At 38.8% G+C, this 20,895-nt stretch overlaps 1 protein-coding gene across 4 annotated transcripts in view; it reads right to left on the bottom strand.

The window, feature by feature from the left end:
- LOC103148649 (synaptic vesicle glycoprotein 2B-like) overlaps positions 1–19,945 on the bottom strand; it is a 32,206-nt gene extending 12,261 nt beyond the window's left edge. The window contains exons 1-3 of one of the 4 annotated variants that reach the window (XM_016679361.1): positions 19,694–19,945; positions 13,209–13,700; positions 11,461–11,687 (exon numbers count right to left, since the gene is read on the bottom strand). In XM_016679361.1, the coding sequence (XP_016534847.1) occupies positions 11,461–11,687; positions 13,209–13,444 (463 nt within the window). In that variant the 5' untranslated portion in view covers positions 13,445–13,700; positions 19,694–19,945. Of the gene's footprint in view, positions 1–2,446; positions 2,674–4,193; positions 4,686–7,490; positions 7,567–10,707; positions 10,955–11,460; positions 11,688–13,208; positions 13,701–16,505; positions 16,584–19,693 lie in introns of those variants that run through there. The other 3 variants (XM_016679362.1, XM_007567514.2, XM_016679360.1) reach the window with 3 other exon arrangements.
- Between the last annotated feature and the right edge of the window lie 950 nt (positions 19,946–20,895).

Below are 20,895 nucleotides of genomic sequence, written 5' to 3'. Positions count from 1 at the left end.
GAAACCCCGTTCTTTATGTATTTGTTTTTTAGGAGACTCTGCACGACTCCTTTCAAGGTCAGCATCGATCGGTCCGCTGCTGAGTCAGAGCAGAAACACAGAAGGAGGTGGAATCGGCTCTGAATCGAAGCGCTGCAAGGTGGGCGGACGGAGGAGGCATGGGACAGACCAGCAAGAAGGAGATCAGAGTTTCAGAACAGAGTTTGATCGCTGCAGGGTTCCTATCTGATGGATGAAGAGGAGGATGATGATGAGGAGGAGGAAGGGGCAAGACTTAACTCCGAGTTGTTGTTTGGAGAAGATGCTGGGAATACAATGTCTTTCTAAAGACATACAATAAAAGTCAAATGACAAATCTGACTTTTATTGTAGCAAACTGGCACAGAGAAAGTGTTTCAAAGGTGACCTGTTGTGCTTTCCTGAGCAGGTTCAGATAGGTTTATGTCCTACACAAAACCTGTTCTTTGATAATCAGATTTCAGTCTGATCAGTTCTGACTGGATGTTTTAGGCCGTCTTGTCACTTTAAATCCAAATGAGCTGCTGCCCCCCAACTCAACATTTACAGTCGCATGTGAAAATGGCTGCAAACAAACGCAAAATTATACAACCATACGTCTTTGAAAAGCAGAAGTGGAGCCTTCTGCACATTTAACAAGAATGCAGCAAGTGGTTTCTGGATGGTGAGTCAACAACAAAACACTTCTCTTTTCCAGCAGCCATTGTTCAGCACATACAGCGGTAAAACCAGCTGACCAAATGTGCTGAAGCTCAGCTGAGGTTGCTAGGTAACGGGCAGAACTCCGCTACAGTTGCTAGGTTACGGCACAGTACTCGTCAAATATAACTTAACAATCAGGTTATTTTAAATGGCCCATTTTTTCAGACACCCAAAAAACAGCCGGATGTTTTTAGTTGAGACTTAAATGGAAGTATAAAAACAAGCAAAATGTGAATTTTGCATAATATTGATAAAATATTGATATCCAGGCATTATCCATATTGCTACACTTGTAATCTCCAAAATTTAAAAGGATGTAAGTCCTTTATGGCTCATCAGCAAGGACTCTGAGTACTGAAAGGTTAGTACTCAGAGGAATCACAAAGTCACCCATAATAAGACTGAAGTTTAATTATTGGCATATAAATACAATAAAATAGTAAGTTATAGTAACATTACTCTGCAAAATAAAGGTCTCTGAACTTAAATTTATTCAAAACCCTCTTGAATAATTCTCCAAAGAAGAGTGGGTCAACATTATTCACTGCCAATTATTGCCTTTTTTTAAATAATTGAAACGATTACCATGGATGGACGATGCTCAAAGACTCACCACAGCAGCATGAAATAAAACTCTGTCAGTGAGCAGGATGAGCAGTCCAAGACGACTGCTGCATTTCTTTTTCTGCACCATCCATCCAGCTGAGTCACTGCTGCTCATTAGCTAATTAAGCTGCAGGAGAAAATTAACAGCTCCCTCTGAAAAGCTTTCAGAGAGTCAATCACATCAGAGCCACTCTGTTTTCAGACTTTATTACATCTGCTCACATTTTTCAAGTATATTTGTTTGTGTTTGTGTCAGTAAAGCAAATTAAGCTCCATATGAAGGACGACTTCTGACTCTCAGATCATTCACCCCTCAGTCAACTTCCTCTTGGAAATGTTTGCTAGTTAACGACTTCAGGAGAAATAAAAATCCTGTTTTCCAGTTTCTACTGAGATCAGAATCCCAGAAGGAGTCCAGAGAGTTCTGGGTCCAAAACAAGGTTCTGTGACTCAGCACCTTTATAAGGGGAGCCATTTGTAAAGTCAGACAATCAAAAATGAACAGCAATAAATGCCATTAGTTGGCCTGTGAGAACAGATAAAAATTGGAGTTTAAGTCTTTATTTCACCATGTTATTCATGAATTTACAAATGTCACAGTTTCAAAATAAATATTTAATTAGCAAGCTAAATATTCAGCTTACAAACAAAACAGTCATAGCGTTAACAGCATAATGAAAACAAATACCTATTTTTCCTCTTATGACAGGCTAAATAACTCACATTACTGCTGCTAATCTTTGACTGTCTAACTTTGCAAAGGTCACTCTATACCTTTATGTGTAAGTTTCCAAGTGAAATCAAATAAAACACCACAAAGACATAAAACACTGAAATACTCAAACATCGAGGTTGGATACGGATCCTTTGAGAATGTAATAAAATATAAATAAATGAAGAGCGTAAAGCGGCTCCAGAATCTAAGAACAAAAGAGGAAAATGTCCTCCAGTTTAATTAAAACCTGTTCAGGAACTAAATCACAGCCTGTGACTGGAAAATCATCACAGAGACTCAGAGAGGCGTCAGGATGTCGTTCTTTCACTCACAAAACGCAATTTAAACAGAAAAGAGTAGCTGCCAGTAAATCAGTTCAGTGGTATTTATGATGTCGGCTCTTACCCAGCATCCCTTTCTCCGCATTGGACAGACAAAGGTCCTTCTCGGCTGACGGCAGAGCGAACGCCACCACGTAGCATTCGACTCCGTCGGCCATGAGAGCCAGACCCAGCACCATGAAGAGCATCCACTGGAACTTCCCGTGGCCGCAGTCCTGCATGATGTCCTCATACTGCTCCGATAACTCCTCTAGCTCAGACGCAGCGCTGCCGCCTTCTCTGGACTTCTCCCTACGCAGAAAACATTTGGACTCTATTGTTAATACGATGGAATCTGAGAATAACCTCATGACCCACTGTATTATCACAGAAAGCTCTAGTAAAATGTGCTCTGTATCGTCTGGGTGTTTAACATTTTGGCCTTATTTTTCAGATTCTCTTTAAGGGATTTCTTAATGTTCTGAGATCTGTGATCGGCTGATACTTACATGAAGCCGATCTTATCTCCTGACCTTAGCCAACCTCTAAAAATCAGCCACTGTCCTCTTCTGCTTTGCAGTGAGAGACGTTTGACTGACAGACCGGACCGCCAGATCATCTGAAGTTACCAATAGTCGCTCCTGTTTCCAACTCAGCGACTTTCTTGTGATATTTAGCAACATTTCAGACCAGAAACATCCGTATCGGCCAAGTAGCAGGTCAGGCTTTTTAAAGATCAGAAATTAGTGATCAGCCAGAAAACTTCAACCGGTGCACCGGTAGTTCTCTGTTGTCCTGAAGCACTGATTCCATAAACAATGCAGCTACTCTGCCTCATCCTCATCTTCATCTCAATTCCAGATGCTGGCAAACATATTTTAAAACTTAATAAAAAATATGTTTGTTGCATGTTTATTGTCACCAATAAGACAACAAATATCTACAATATGTGAAAAAGTCCCATAACTCCCAGTACTAAATGCTGAAATACACCGCTCAGTCAGAAACAACCAATAAGAGCCAGGAGGAGCATCTTAGTGCTGTCAATCACCCTCGAGTACATTTGCCTCACACCTTCCTCTTTCCATCTGCTATGCTGCATCTGGTTCATCACAACAGAACCGGCTATTTAGTTTGAAGCAAAATATTTAGCTTATTAACTAAATATTTAGTTTGTAAACTAAATGACTTTTCATTTATTTAGGCCATGTTTTCCTGTAATGGTAGATGTTTCTATGCCATTATGAGGTTGATTGACAGCACTAAGACCCTCCTCTTGTCTCTGATTGGCTGTTCCTGGTCGGGAGCAGCTCAAGGAGGAAGTGGAGAATATCGATCTCTTCACAGATTATCTGCCTCAAAGTTACAATAACAAATTTTGCTGGACTATAAATTGTCCCACAAGTTTTCACAATAAACGATAATATTGTTGTTTTGAAACCATTTTCAATAAAGTAATGGTACAATAATGCAAGAACACATTCTCAAAGACCAACGTTAAATTCTAATGGGCATTTAACACTGGAGCTGGAAGACATTTAAAATATACAAAATAAATAAACAAAACAACTGAAACAACAAATGAATTATTAAAACCAAATAGACTTTTATCAACCAGTTTTTGGTAGAAAGAGAGAAAAGATCATTAACAGTAAATCATGTAAATGGAAATTATCGAATTTGTTCCAATTTATCATTGGACTAATTTATTTATTTCTTATTTCAACAGGCCTACTCATAACATACTGTCACGACATGCCGATAGTTTTAATATGTAAAAACCCTTTTTTTTGTTTTATACTGTATCTTTATAGAGAGGAGTAATGCCTCACCGTGCGGCTCTCTGTGCGGCCTTCACCTCATCAGGATGTGGAATCCCCTGGTATTCTCCTTCGTACATCTGATCTTCATCGTCGTGTCCCTCCGTCACGTCGCTCGCTGCGTCCTCTTCCTGAGGAGGATAATCCGCCTGGTAGCCGTAGCCGTCAGGACCGCCGCCTTCTCCGTAAGTCCCATAGCTGTCCCCGCCTCCCTGGTGGTACACGTTGTTCTGGTAATGGTCCGCCATTTCAGCTATATCAGCATTTAATAATGGGGGAACTAAAAGGCGAGTTTCCTGTCTCTTCTAGCAGAAAGATAACACAATGGATGTGTGTTATAACGCTTGTTTGCACTTTTTGGTGACCAAAAACTAAATCCTATAGAGATCTCTCATCATTTGCTTGTTTTATTATTTGGTTGAAAGTAGAAAGTCAAAGTCGCTGCAGTCATGTATTGTGGGAGGAAAATCAAAAATCCAATCTGGAGTCTTCATCAGTTTGACCCTGGAAACAGAAAAATACGCATTAGTTAATTTCCCCTTAACAGCAGTGCCTAAAGCAAAAGATCAATTTGGGAAAAGTACTCAGAAATTTTAAGATTAATCAAAAAGAAAAATCTAAATTTCCATTTTTTTCAAGAAAATGTCTGAGTTTGAAAAGTCAAAAAATCTGTTAGAAAATCTGAAATGTTTGAAGCTCTGACATTTTCTAAAACAAACAAACAAACAAAAAAACAATGACATTTCTGAGTTTCAAAAGTCCAACATTTTAAAATTTTTTCTGGAAAATTTCTCAGACTTTTCTCAAGTTTTCCAGTTTTTTTGGTGGAAATTTACTCCTCCTTTTCTTTTTACAGTGTCCCTACACCCTGTTCCACTTCTCTTCATATTCAGTGGATGTGTAGCTCCACTATAACTGTACATACATATTATTATTGCTTAATAGACCTACAACTAAAAGGCCAGGAATGATACAAAACAGTGTATCTCAGTGGAAACAACATAAGGCTCAAACCATGTTATAGTAAATTTCCTTCTCACCTCAATTTAATTAAATGGGATGTTTATATGGGATATTTTGTTTCACGTTATCTGGAAGCAATATCAGATTACATCAAACTCTGAGGCTGCTGTTCTTCAGTAAACGCACAGAATAAATCAAATGTTTTCCAGGGCGAGTGTTAAGATGATACACTGAGCAGTTTTCCACTTCACTCATCGCCCATATAACAGATGAACATAAGAACAATAAGCTTCTGCGGTTTCTTTTCTGCTGCTGGTGATCAAACTGCGTTATGCCATTAGGTCAACAGCAGAGCACCATTAGTGGTCAGAACTGCTGCAGTTACTGCGGCACTTTGTTCCTCACAAACCAGCACTGTTTATCCGCCCACCGAGGTTTGTTGGGTTAATTCAACGGGGTGTTGCCCTCAGGGTTTACCTCCATAATCCGGTTCTGTTCCTCAGATTAGGAATAGAACGTCGGTATCGGCCGATGTTTGTCATTTTTTCATACATCACAACCAAGCATTTTTGTCTATTTTCTGGTCCAAATATTTTACTATACTTGAAAGACGAAACAAACTTCTAAGTAACTTTTCAACACAATATAGGAGTTTGTTTTAAATCAGAAATTTCTTAATATTGAATAAATAAAGTACTGGCTCCACTAGCAGATTATATCATTTATAACAAGACATTTTTCCAGTGTAATAAGTGAAATAATCTGCCAGTGGAACTGATACTTTTTCATCAATATTAAGACATTTTTTACTTAACACAAGCTATTTCTTGCTGAAAAGTTACTTGTCAGTTAGTTTTGTCCTATTTAAAGTAATCAAATATATTTGAACTCGAAACTAGATCAATACTTGGTCAAACTTTTTGAGGTGTGCTACTTGTTTGCTTGAAGGCAAACAAAAATATGTCTTAATATGCATAGGGTTGAATTTTAATTCTTAATTATTTACCTGCTCTGGTTGGTTTTAATCTAATTCACAAATACAGAATTCATTATATAATTTTAAGTGTTAATTACTTAATAAATTTCAGGTCTTAGAAAACTTATTACAGTTAAAAGTGACAATAATGAGGATTTGGATATTATTTTTGCAAACCATGAGGCTTACAAAAACAAATATGTGTCTACGGCTGAAAGCCTCAATAATCAATAATCAAACCAGGAGAAGATGAACCAAAGGAGGACGAATATTGTCATAATATTAAATTCATAAAAAGCATCACAGAACAGAAGTAAACAAACAAATGAGGCAGATGGAGATAAAGAAAGTCTGTAAATGCAGTGAAACCATCTGATAACAGTGACACGGCCACAGGTTGTTCAGCAGGAAATTAAAAGACTTATTCATCCTGAATGCATCACAGGACTGAACAGAGTTTCAGTCAGACTGTTTCTCAAGAAAAATGCATGATTTGCTATTTTATTGCTAATAGCTTCAGGAATTAACAATTAATTTCTTAGATCTACATGATCCAGGAAAATTAGCAGTCGAGTTCTGCTGATCAAATATTGACGAGTTAAGGGGTCTGTAACATTGCAATATCGCTTACAAAAATCATTTAAGTTTTATTTTCCCCAGCAAACACAACTTTTAATTTGTTTGGCTTAGAGTTGTAGGCGGTACACATAATATTGATTTTAGATGCACTCTTAATTATATGTTTCACATCTCCTCAAATCAGATTTTGTAGTCAAACAAATTAAAGTGAACTGAAGAGGGTGTGAATGCATCTTAACATGAATCCAACCGTGACAAAGAATAACTAAACACAGGAAATAAACATGATCTAACACGTAAATAATTAAACTACCAAGAAGAACTGATCAAAAGCAAAAACAGAAATAAGATTAAACATGAAAAAAGTAGGAAAGCAAACAAAAGAAATCAGCTTCCAGTCTGCAAATCCCACCAAACATATTTAAGGATGTTCACTGAAGAGATACTGCAAAAACATAAAATCTTACCAAGTATTTATGCCCAGTTTCTACTCCAAATATCTCAGTACACTTGAATTAAGATGAACCTAACTTACAGCAAGATATAGGAGCTTTTATAAGTAAATAATTCTTGAATATAGGTTAAAAAGTACAAAGTAAACTTACATTTGTTTAAGACATTAGGGATTTCCACAGGGGAAACCCCACATGATCCTCATGCAGGTCCTTGGTTCAATACATTCAGCGGTTAATAAACAAGAGACGGGGTGCCAGTGTAAAATTTTGCTGAGATCAGACGGTTGAACGATTCCTACTGTCTGTGCTTTATACGCCACAATCGTTAGCCCTTACAGTTCAGGACGGCTTTGTGATCAACGGCATAATGCTGTTTAATTCTGGAGTCAAATGTGAGGCCATCTGCCTGACAGCTGAAGCGTGGCCCTACTGGGTCATCAACAGGACAGGGATCCCAAACACAGCAGATTGGCTGAAAAACAACAGAATCAAGTCAAAGTCTAAACCTCAGCCTGACTGAAGTGCTGCTGTGGGACATTTGGATAATAATCCAAATTTGTTTCTGCAGGCATGTGCAGAAACAAATGCCTGCAAACCTCAAAGAACTGAATCAATACTGGAAGGAAGAAAGGATGAAAAATCCTCTGCAACAACGTGAGAGACAGATACAGTCCAACCTGAAGGGAGAAGGAGTACGGTGTAGGGAACAAAGTCTTTAGGATTCATTCACACCAGACCTGTTCTCTTCAATCAATCTCTGGTTCATTTGTCTAGAAAGTCTGGTTCATTTGTGGAGTTGTGAATGCAGAATCAAACTCTGATGCGAACCAAACGAGTGAACTCTGATCCATCTACAAACCTCGGTCTCGGTTCTGTTGAAGTGAACGCTGGTCAGGTTCGAATGCATACGTGAACACCAAGTGGACTGAAAACTGCTCCAAAAGCAGGAAGTGGAGTGCAGGCAGGGCATTCTGGGTACATACAACCAAAGCAAATACGCGAGGCTAGCGCTAGTGGGAAAAATGCATTGTGGTCTTTTACTGAACACAAAAGAGAAATCCTACAGTCAGTAAAACCTGACATCACTCCATTAGATGACATTTTGTGAAGAAGGAAGTTGCGTTCAGTGTTTTGAGAGGTTTTCATGTCGTTTCCTTCAGCGGATTTTGGTGCAGCGCCCCAACAGGTGAGGAGGGAAACAGGTTTTTCAAAGAGTTTGGTTCATTTGACACAGTGCAGTGTGAAAGAGAAGTGCTGCAGCTGAAAATGTAACAAATGTTGCAAATTTGGTCCCAATTGCACCGAGTCTACCGGACTAGCAGGTGTGCTATAACTCTGCACAAGAGTATGACATGGAAATGCTTCAACACCAAAACAGTGTTTTATACCAATAAGGAAGAGTTTTAGTCCATCATCTGGACTGAAACAGGGTTCAGACTGAAGGTGAAACACTCCACCATCAAGAAAAAGAGCCGTCTCATTCTGGGAGATAAAAGTAACACCTGCATCAAAACACCTGGCCCCGTTTCCTGCTCCAGAAACAGCACAGTGAAGCTGAGGCAGCTGCAGAGAGCAGCATCAGCCCCGTCATTTAGAGCAGATTAATAATGCATCGAGTTTCTTTCTACACGGACTGAAGGCGCTTTGCTGCTTCAAAGTGGAGCAGAAGGAAAGCAGCTGCTTTAAACAGACGGAGGATGGATTTTCTTCAACGTTTTTCACATGACCTCGTTTAGAAGAGCATCTAATTGTTGATGAAAGCAGGCTAAACCCAGCTGAGAAGCAAAGAGCTTCACCAAGCTAACCCAAAACAGAAGAAAATAAGATAAATGAAGCTAAAAGAAGATAGGCTAATATGTAGAAAAACGAAATAGACTAAAATCAGCTAAAATGGGATAAACTTAGTCATGTCAGCTCTTCCTCCCTCCTTCCCTCCCAATTACCTTGGTGCACACCAAGTTAGTACTAGCTAAAGTACAACAGATTAGCTCACCAAGCTAATTAATGGCAGGATAAAAACAAAGAAATGTTTAGCTAGAAGTTAATATTGAAGAAGATCAAATAAACTATATTAAGACAAGAAAATGTAAAATAAATTCAAATCAAAACAGTTAACTAGGATAATGTAAGCTAAGGGAAATAAACTAAACCACACAACACTAATCTAAGAAAAGCTAAAAGTGTCCCAAAACAAGCTGAAGTACAATTTAATATAATATGAAAGGCAATTAAATTTAAAATGAAAGTGAAAATATGGGATGCTATAATAACGCAGCATATGCTAAGCTATCATAAGCGAATAAAAGATAAATAATGCAGGGCTAACCTTAGGCAAGAAAAAATAAAATAAATTTACATAAAACAAATTAAATTATGTTATTGTTGGCTTAAATGCAAGCTAAACAAAAATAGAATAAGCTACGCTAATGTTAGCTTCAGTAAATTAAGGTATACCAAGCTTAAGTTTATGCATGAATATAATCTAGACTAGAGGTCTCTAAAGTGCGGCCTGGGGTCATTTATGGTTCTTGGACTTAATTTTGTGGCCCCAAACTGCAATTCAAGAAAGATTCAAATTTGTCCCATCCAGGATCGGTGGTGGATGCAGATGGAGACTTTTTATTTGAAATTGTGGTAAAACTATCACAGATAAAAATTTATTACAATAAATAATATTTAGTGCATCACAAAGTATTTATCTTTTCATAACTAAGCCATATAGTAAGTCGAACCACGCTGGTCTGCTCTGCATCCCCAGAATCAGAACCAAAGATGGAGAATCAGGATTCAGCTTCTTTTCTCCTCTAATGGAGCAAACTTACAGAAAACTGCAAGACTGCCAAAACACAGAGCTTATTTAAATCAAGGCCTGTTTAGAGTTCCCTCTGATTAATAATAACTGGAACTTTGATCAGTATACTTGATGTGTATTTGATTGATGCATTTGATGATGTCATTTGACAAATGTAATGTTTACGGTTTGTTTCATAACTGGTTACTGTGTGATGTCTTGTTTTACTGTATGATGTTTTTATGATAAATCTGAACTCATTTTAAATTCTCTGTGAACTTTCTGGGAGTACAAATTGCAGATGCCATTAAAATCTGTGAGTTTCTAACAGCGGTTCTGGGTCATCGATGGAGAATGAAACTGGGGAATCCTGCTTCCAGTGAAAAAGATGCCCTGGTTTCTGTGCTCCACAAACAGCAGCGAGCCAACAGCAACAATATGTTTCTTTGCAGTCAAACAGAGTTGGCATGGAGCATGAAAAGGATTTCTGAAACATGAGAATAGTGTTTGCTTTGCTGTGTGATTACATAAGGCTGTCGGCACTAAATCCCTGCTGAACGGATGCTTCAAAAGCTTCCAGCGGCTCATCAGAAACAGATCCATGTTCTGATTAGATCTGAGATATAAAACTGAGAGTCCAAGAGGAAAAAGTTCTGATGCAGATCTCACGGGCTTCATTCAAATATCAGAATACAATCAAAGCCAGACAGAATTTAAAACCTCCAACTGACACAATAAAGAACAACAAAGCACTTCTCTTACCAGGACAAATAATCTTGAAGTACATCCGTTTGTTTTGTTTTTTGGTGGTGTTGTTTTCAGGAAATGAAAAATCTGCCGTGGACTTTGCAGAGAGCATCCCACGCTGAGGCAGGACTGAGGGAGGAAGATGCCAGCCTTTCCCAGTTTCACTGCAGCGCTCCTCCCTGCTAGCACGACCCCCCACCCCTCCACCCTGCCACGCCCTCAGTGGTTCAGTCCTCCTGAGAGAACCGAGATGAGCTGGAGCGTGCTACGTTCCTGCCAGGAGGGGGGAGGAGAGGCCTGAGGAGGCAGATGGTTGGCTGGTGGGAGGAGGGACGGGATGACAGATGTGTTGACTTACAGCAGAGATGCTCTAGATTCAATAAACGCATCACCACTTTGTTTTTTCCCCTCTTTTCTTGATTGATTGATTNTAAGTTTCCAAGTGAAATCAAATAAAACACCACAAAGACATAAAACACTGAAATACTCAAACATCGAGGTTGGATACGGATCCTTTGAGAATGTAATAAAATATAAATAAATGAAGAGCGTAAAGCGGCTCCAGAATCTAAGAACAAAAGAGGAAAATGTCCTCCAGTTTAATTAAAACCTGTTCAGGAACTAAATCACAGCCTGTGACTGGAAAATCATCACAGAGACTCAGAGAGGCGTCAGGATGTCGTTCTTTCACTCACAAAACGCAATTTAAACAGAAAAGAGTAGCTGCCAGTAAATCAGTTCAGTGGTATTTATGATGTTAGCTCTTACCCAGCATCCCTTTCTCCGCATTGGACAGACAAAGGTCCTTTTCGGCTGACGGCAGAGCGAACGCCACCACGTAGCATTCGACTCCGTCGGCCATGAGAGCCAGACCCAGCACCATGAAGAGCATCCACTGGAACTTCCCGTGGCCGCAGTCCTGCATGATGTCCTCATACTGCTCCGATAACTCCTCTAGCTCAGACGCAGCGCTGCCGCCTTCTCTGGACTTCTCCCTACGCAGAAAACATTTGGACTCTATTGTTAATACGATGGAATCTGAGAATAACCTCATGACCCACTGTATTATCTCAGAAAGCTCTAGTAAGATGTGCTCTGTATCGTCTGGGTGTTTAACATTTTGGCCTTATTTTTCAGATTCTCTTTAAGGGTTTTCTTAATGTTCTGAGATCTGTGATCGGCTGATACTTACATGAAGCCGATCTTATCTCCTGACCTTAGCCAACCTCTAAAAATCAGCCACTGTCCTCTTCTGCTTTGCAGTGAGAGACGTTTGACTGACAGACCGGACCGCCAGATCATCTGAAGTTACCAATAGTCGCTCCTCTGTTTCCAACTCAGCGACTTTCTTGTGATATTTAGCAACATTTCAGACCAGAAACATCCGTATCGGCCAAGTAGCAGGTCAGGCTTTTTAAAGATCAGAAATTAGTGATCAGCCAGAAAACTTCAACCGGTGCACCGGTAGTTCTCTGTTGTCCTGAAGCACTGATTCCATAAACAATGCAGCTACTCTGCCTCATCCTCATCTTCATCTCAATTCCAGACGCTGGCAAACATATTTTAAAACTTAATAAAAAATATGTTTGTTGCATGTTTATTGTCACCAATAAGACAACAAATATCTACAATATGTGAAAAAGTCCCATAACTCCCAGTACTAAATGCTGAAATACACCGCTCAGTCAGAAACAACCAATAAGAGCCAGGAGGAGCATCTTAATGCTGTCAATCACCCTCGAGTACATTCGCCTCACACCTTCCTCTTTCCATCTGCTATGCTGCATCTGGTTCTTCACAACAGAACCGGCTATTTAGTTTGAAGCAAAATATTTAGCTTATTAACTAAATATTTAGTTTGTAAACTAAATGACTTTTCATTTATTTAGGCCATGTTTTCCTGTAATGGTAGATGTTTCTATGCCATTATGAGGTTGATTGACAGCACTAAGACCCTCCTCTTGTCTCTGATTGGCTGTTCCTGGTCGGGAGCAGCTCAAGGAGGAAGTGGAGAATATCGATCTCTTCACAGATTATCTGCCTCAAAGTTACAATAACAAATTTTGCTGGACTATAAATTGTCCCACAAGTTTTCGCAATAAACGATAATATTGTTGTTTTGAGACCATTTTCAATAAAGTAATGGTACAATAATGCAAGAACACATTCTCAAAGATCAAGTTAAATTCTAATGGGCATTTAACACTGGAGCTGGAAGACATTTAAAATATACAAAATAAATAAACAAAACAACTGAAACAACAAATGAATTATTAAAACCAAATAGACTTTTATCAACCAGTTTTTGGTAGAAAGAGAGAAAAGATAATTAACAGTAAATCATGTAAATGGAAATTATCGAATTTGTTCTAATTTATCATTGGACTAATTTATTTATTTCTTATTTCAACAGGCCTACTCATAACATACTGTCATGACATGCCGATAGTTTTAATATGTAAAAACCCTTTTTTTTGTTTTATACTGTATCTTTATAGAGAGGAGTAATGCCTCACCGTGCGGCTCTCTGTGCGGCCTTCACCTCATCAGGATGTGGAATCCCCTGGTATTCTCCTTCGTACATCTGATCTTCATCGTCGTGTCCCTCCGTCACGTCGCTCGCTGCGTCCTCTTCCTGAGGAGGATAATCCGCCTGGTAGCCGTAGCCGTCAGGACCGCCGCCTTCTCCGTAAGTCCCATAGCTGTCCCCGCCTCCCTGGTGGTACACGTTGTTCTGGTAATGGTCCGCCATTTCAGCTATATCAGCATTTAATAATGGGGGAACTAAAAGGCGAGTTTCCTGTCTCTTCTAGCAGAAAGATAACACAATGGATGTGTGTTATAACGCTTGTTTGCACTTTTTGGTGACCAAAAACTAAATCCTATAGAGATCTCTCATCATTTGCTTGTTTTATTATTTGGTTGAAAGTAGAAAGTCAAAGTCGCTGCAGTCATGTATTGTGGGAGGAAAATCAAAAATCCAATCTGGAGTCTTCATCAGTTTGACCCTGGAAACAGAAAAATACGCATTAGTTAATTTCCCCTTAACAGCAGTGCCTAAAGCAAAAGATCAATTTGGGAAAAGTACTCAGAAATTTTAAGATTAATCAAAAAGAAAAATCTAAATTTCCATTTTTTTCAAGAAAATGTCTGAGTTTGAAAAGTCAAAAAATCTGTTAGAAAATCTGAAATGTTTGAAGCTCTGACATTTTCTAAAACAAACAAACAAACAAAAAAACAATGACATTTCTGAGTTTCAAAAGTCCAACATTTTAAAATTTTTTCTGGAAAATTTCTCAGACTTTTCTCAAGTTTTCCAGTTTTTTTGGTGGAAATTTACTCCTCCTTTTCTTTTTACAGTGTCCCTACACCCTGTTCCACTTCTCTTCATATTCAGTGGATGTGTAGCTCCACTATAACTGTACATACATATTATTATTGCTTAATGGACCTACAGCTAAAAGGCCAGGAATGATACAAAACAGCGTATCTCAGTGGAAACAACATAAGGCTCAAACCATGTTATAGTAAATTTCCTTCTCACCCCAATTTAATGAAATGGGATATTTATATGGGATATTTTGTTTCACATTATCTGGAAGCAATATCAGATTACATCAAACTCTGAGGCTGCTGTTCTTCAGTAAACGCACAGAATAAATCAAATGTTTTCCAGGCTGAGTGTTAAGATGATACACTGAGCAGTTTTCCACTTCACTCATCGCCCATATAACAGATGAACATAAGAACAATAAGCTTCTGCGGTTTCTTTTCTGCTGCTGGTGATCAAACAGCGTTATGCCATTAGGTCAACAGCAGAGCACCATTAGTGGTCAGAACTGCTGCAGTTACTGCGGCACTTTGTTCCTCACAAACCAGCACTGTTTATCCGCCCACCGAGGTTTGTTGGGTTAATTCAACGGGGTGTTGCCCTCAGGGTTTACCTCCATAATCCGGTTCTGTTCCTCAGATTAGGAATAGAACATCAGTATCGGCCGATGTTAGTCATTTTTTCATACATCACAACCAAGCACTTTTGTCTATTTTCTGGTCCAAATATTTTACTATACTTGAAAGACGAAACAAACTTCTAAGTAACTTTTCAACAAAATATAGGAGCTTGTTTTAAATCAGAAATTTCTTAATATTGAATAAATAAAGTACTGGCTCCACTAGCAGATTATATCATTTATAACAAGACATTTTTCCAGTGTAATAAGTGAAATAATCTGCCAGTGGAACTGATACTTTTTCATCAATATTAAGACATTTTTTACTTAACACAAGCTATTTCTTGCTGAAAAGTCACTTGTAAGTTAGTTTTGTCCTATTTAAAGTAATCAAATATATTTGAACTCGAAACTAGATCAATACTTGGTCAAACTTTTTGAGGTGTGCTACTTGTTTGCTTGAAGGCAAACAAAAATATGTCTTAATATGCATAGGGTTGAATTTTAATTCTTAATTATTTACCTGCTCTGGTTGGTTTTAATCTAATTCACAAATACAGAATTCATTATATAATTTTAAGTGTTAATTACTTAATAAATTTCAGGTCTTAGAAAACTTATTACAGTTAAAAGTGACAATAATGAGGATTTGGATATTATTTTTGCAAACCATGAGGCTTACAAAAACAAATATGTGTCTACGGCTGAAAGCCTCAATAATCAATAATCAAACCAGGAGAAGATGAACCAAAGGAGGACGAATATTGTCATAATATTAAATTCATAAAAAGCATCACAGAACAGAAGTAAACAAACAAATGAGGCAGATGGAGATAAAGAAAGTCTGTAAATGCAGTGAAACCATCTGATAACAGTGACACGGCCACAGGTTGTTCAGCAGGAAATTAAAAGACTTATTCATCCTGAATGCATCACAGGACTGAACAGAGTTTCAGTCAGACTGTTTCTCAAGAAAAATGCATGATTTGCTATTTTATTGCTAATAGCTTCAGGAATTAACAATTAATTTCTTAGATCTACATGATCCAGGAAAATTAGCAGTCGAGTTCTGCTGATCAAATATTGACGAGTTAAGGGGTCTGTAACATTGCAATATCGCTTACAAAAATCATTTAAGTTTTATTTTCCCCAGCAAACACAACTTTTAATTTGTTTGGCTTAGAGTTGTAGGCGGTACACATAATATTGATTTTAGATGCACTCTTAATTATATGTTTCACATCTCCTCAAATCAGATTTTGTAGTCAAACAAATTAAAGTGAACTGAAGAGGGTGTGAATGCATCTTAACATGAATCCAACCGTGACAAAGAATAACTAAACACAGGAAATAAACATGATCTAACACGTAAATAATTAAACTACCAAGAAGAACTGATCAAAAGCAAAAACAGAAATAAGATTAAACATGAAAAAAGTAGGAAAGCAAACAAAAGAAATCAGCTTCCAGTCTGCAAATCCCACCAAACATATTTAAGGATGTTCACTGAAGAGATACTGCAAAAACACAAAATCTTACCAAGTATTTATGCCCAGTTTCTACTCCAAATATCTCAGTACACTTGAATTAAGATGAACCTAACTTACAGCAAGATATAGGAGCTTTTATAAGTAAATAATTCTTGAATATAGGTTAAAAAGTACAAAGTAAACTTACATTTGTTTAAGACATTAGGGATTTCCACAGGGGAAACCCCACATGATCCTCATGCAGGTCCTTGGTTCAATACATTCAGCGGTTAATAAACAAGAGACGGGGTGCCAGTGTAAAATTTTGCTGAGATCAGACGGTTGAACGATTCCTACTGTCTGTGCTTTATACGCCACAATCGTTAGCCCTTACAGTTCAGGACGGCTTTGTGATCAACGGCATAATGCTGTTTAATTCTGGAGTCAAATGTGAGGCCATCTGCCTGACAGCTGAAGCGTGGCCCTACTGGGTCATCAACAGGACAGGGATCCCAAACACAGCAGATTGGCTGAAAAACAACAGAATCAAGTCAAAGTCCAAACCTCAGCCTGACTGAAGTGCTGCTGTGGGACATTTGGATAATAATCCAAATTTGTTTCTGCAGGCATGTGCAGAAACAAATGCCTGCAAACCTCAAAGAACTGAATCAATACTGGAAGGAAGAAAGGATGAAAAATCCTCTGCAACAACGTGAGACGGATACAGTCCAACCTGAAGGGAGAAAGAGTACGGTGTAGGGAACAAAGTCTTTAGGATTCATTCACACCAGACCTGTTCTCTTCAATCAAACTCTGGTTCATTTGTCTAGAAAGTCCGGTTCATTTGTGGAGTTGTGAATGCAGAATCAAACTCTGATGCGAACCAAACGAGTGAACTCTGATCCATCTACAAACCTCGGTCTCGGTTCTGTTGAAGTGAACGCTGGTCAGGTTCGAATGCATACGTGAACACCAAGTGGACTGAAAACTGCTCCAAAAGCAGGAAGTGGAGTGCAGGCAGGGCATTCTGGGTACATACAACCAAAACAAATACGCGAGGCTAGCGCTAGTGGGAAAAATGCATTGTGGTCTTTTACTGAACAAAAAAGAGAAATCCTACAGTCAGTAAAACCTGACATCACTCCATTAGATGACATTTTGTGAAGAAGGAAGTTGCGTTCAGTGTTTTGAGAGGTTTTCATGTCGTTTCCTTCAGCAGATTTTGGTGCAGCGCCCCAACAGGTGAGGAGGAAAACAGGTTTTTCAAAGAGTTTAGTTCATTTGACACAGTGCAGTGTGAAAGAGAAGTGCTGCAGCTGAAAATGTAACAAATGTTGCAAATTTGGTCCCAATTGAACCGAGTCTACCGGACTAACAGATGTGCTATAACTCTGCACAAGAGTATGACATGGAAATGCTTCAACACCAAAACAGTGTTTTATACCAATAAGGAAGAGTTTTAGTCCATCATCTGGACTGAAACAGGGTTCAGACTGAAGGTGAAACACTCCACCATCAAGAAAAAGAGCCGTCTCATTCTGGGAGATAAAAGTAACACCTGCATCAAAACACCTGGCCCCGTTTCCTGCTCCAGAAACAGCACAGTGAAGCTGAGGCAGCTGCAGAGAGCAGCATCAGCCCCGTCATTTAGAGCAGATTAATAATGCATCGAGTTTCTTTCTACACGGACTGAAGGCGCTTTGCTGCTTCAAAGTGGAGCAGAAGGAAAGCAGCTGCTTTAAACAGACGGAGGATGGATTTTCTTCAACGTTTTTCACATGACCTCGTTTAGAAGAGCATCTAATTGTTGATGAAAGCAGGCTAAACCCAGCTGAGAAGCAAAGAGCTTCACCAAGCTAACCCAAAACAGAAGAAAATAAGATAAATGAAGCTAAAAGAAGATAGGCTAATATGTAGAAAAACGAAATAGACTAAAATCAGCTAAAATGGGATAAACTTAGTCATGTCAGCTCTTCCTCCCTCCTTCCCTCCCAATTACCTTGGTGCACACCAAGTTAGTACTAGCTAAAGTACAACAGATTAGCTCACCAAGCTAATTAATGGCAGGATAAAAACAAAGAAATGTTTAGCTAGAAGTTAATATTGAAGAAGATCAAATAAACTATATTAAGACAAGAAAATGTAAAATAAATTCAAATCAAAACAGTTAACTAGGATAATGTAAGCTAAGGGAAATAAACTAAACCACACAACACTAATCTAAGAAAAGCTAAAAGTGTCCCAAAACAAGCTGAAGTACAATTTAATACAATATGAAAGGCAATTAAATTTAAAATGAAAGTGAAAATATGGGATGCTATAATAACGCAGCATATGCTAAGCTATCATAAGCGAATAAAAGATAAATAATGCAGGGCTAACCTTAGGCAAGAAAAAATAGAACAAATTAAACTATGTTATTGTTGGTTTAAATGCAAGCTAAACAAAAATAGAATAAGCTACGCTAATGTTAGCTTCAGTAAATTAAGGTATACCAAGCTTAAGTTTATGCATGAATATAATCTAGACTAGAGGTCTCTAAAGTGCGGCCTGGGGTCATTTATGGTTCTTGGACTTAATTTTGTGGCCCCAAACTGCAATTTAAGAAAGATTCAAATTTGTCCCATCCAGGATCGGTGGTGGATGCAGATGGAGACTTTTTATTTGAAATTGTGGTAAAACTATCACAGATAAAAATTTATTACAATAAATAATATTTAGTGCATCACAAAGTATTTATCTTTTCATAACTAAGCCATATAGTAAGTCGAACCACGCTGGTCTGTTCTGCATCCCCAGAATCAGAACCAAAGATGGAGAATCAGGATTCAGCTGAATGGAGCAAACTTCCAGAAAACTGCAAAACTGCCAAAACACAGAGCTTATTTAAATCAAGGCCTGTTTAGAGTTCCCTCTGATTAATAATAACTGGAACTTTGATCAGTATACTTGATGTGTATTTGATTGATGCATTTGATGATGTCATTTGACAAATGTAATGTTTACGGTTTGTTTCATAACTGGTTACTGTGTGATGTCTTGTTTTACTGTATGATGTTTTTATGATAAATCTGAACTCATTTTAAATTCTCTGTGAACTTTCTGGGAGTACAAATTGCAGATGCCATTAAAATCTGTGAGTTTCTAACAGCGGTTCTGGGTCATCGATGGAGAATGAAACTGGGGAATCCTGCTTCCAGTGAAAAAGATGCCCTGGTTTCTGTGCTCCACAAACAGCAGCGAGCCAACAGCAACAATATGTTTCTTTGCAGTCAAACAGAGTTGGCATGGAGCATGAAAAGGATTTCTGAAACATGAGAATAGTGTTTGCTTTGCTGTGTGATTACATAAGGCTGTCGGCACTAAATCCCTGCTGAACGGATGCTTCAAAAGCTTCCAGCGGCTCATCAGAAACAGATCCATGTTCTGATTAGATCTGAGATATAAAACTGAGAGTCCAAAAGGAAAAAGTTCTGATGCAGATCTCACGGGCTTCATTCAAATATCAGAATACAATCAAAGCCAGACAGAATTTAAAACCTCCAACTGACACAATAAAGAACAACAAAGCACTTCTCTTACCAGGACAAATAATCTTGAAGTACATCCGTTTGTTTTGTTTTTTTGGTGGTGTTGTTTTCAGGAAATGAAAAATCTGCCGTGGACTTTGCAGAGAGCATCCCACGCTGAGGCAGGACTGAGGGAGGAAGATGCCAGCCTTTCCCAGTTTCACTGCAGCGCTCCTCCCTGCTAGCACGACCCCCCACCCCTCCACCCTGCCACGCCCTCAGTGGTTCAGTCCTCCTGAGAGAACCGAGATGAGCTGGAGCGTGCTACGTTCCTGCCAGGAGGGGGGAGGAGAGGCCTGAGGAGGCAGATGGTTGGCTGGTGGGAGGAGGGACGGGATGACAGATGTGTTGACTTACAGCAGAGATGCTCTAGATTCAATAAACGCATCACCACTTTGTTTTTTCCCCTCTTTTCTTGATTGATTGATTGATTTTATTGAGTCATTCCAGACATGTCACAACCATTGTGTCGAGCATATGCACATTAACACTATGACCCTTTGCAACTACGTCACTTAGGCTACGTTCACACTGCAGCCTGAAGAGACCCAAACCCGATTTCTTTTTCTTAATGCAACCTGAATCTGGTCTTTTCATGACAGTCTGAAAAACACAGATAGGATTTTTTTTAATGCGACCCAGTCCACTTGGATATCCGATACATATCTGATATTTTCAAATGCGACACCAGTCTGTACAGCAAGGTCGAATTCATCCAACCTGAACGTCATTGATACTCGACAAACGTCACTATTCTGCGTCCTGATACGAGCAAACGGGAAGAAAAACAACTATGGAACCAAAATGAGGATTAAGCTGTAAATGTGCTGGTTCCGGTCGGACAGCAACTTCAAATATGCTCCGTCATTAGCATCCATGTTTACTTCCACAAACACTGAGCACTACTACTATTTTTTATGGCGGTTGGTAAAACACTGAGCACGCTCTCTATCTGTGACGTTATTGCGCTCTGTACTGCGCATGCGGGACACTTTTCGGTCGTTTGTAGTTCACACGGGAGTTTACATACAAGTGGCATATATTTGGAAATGTGAACGACCACGTCAAAATATATATATATATATATATATATACCGATTTGACAAAAAATCGGAATTGGGTCAGTGAATGCAGCCATTTTATCACTTGGTCCCATGATGGACATCAACAGAGCGACTTAAATCGGTTTCCCGAGTTGTTTTTCTCAGTTTAGTC

This window comes from Poecilia formosa, unplaced genomic scaffold (assembly GCF_000485575.1).
Source record: "Poecilia formosa unplaced genomic scaffold, Poecilia_formosa-5.1.2 Scaffold209, whole genome shotgun sequence".
In the NCBI taxonomy this organism is placed as follows: domain Eukaryota; kingdom Metazoa; phylum Chordata; class Actinopteri; order Cyprinodontiformes; family Poeciliidae; genus Poecilia; species Poecilia formosa.
The sequence above is the reverse complement of the archived record's forward strand: the minus strand, read 5'-3'. Positions and strand labels throughout refer to the sequence as shown.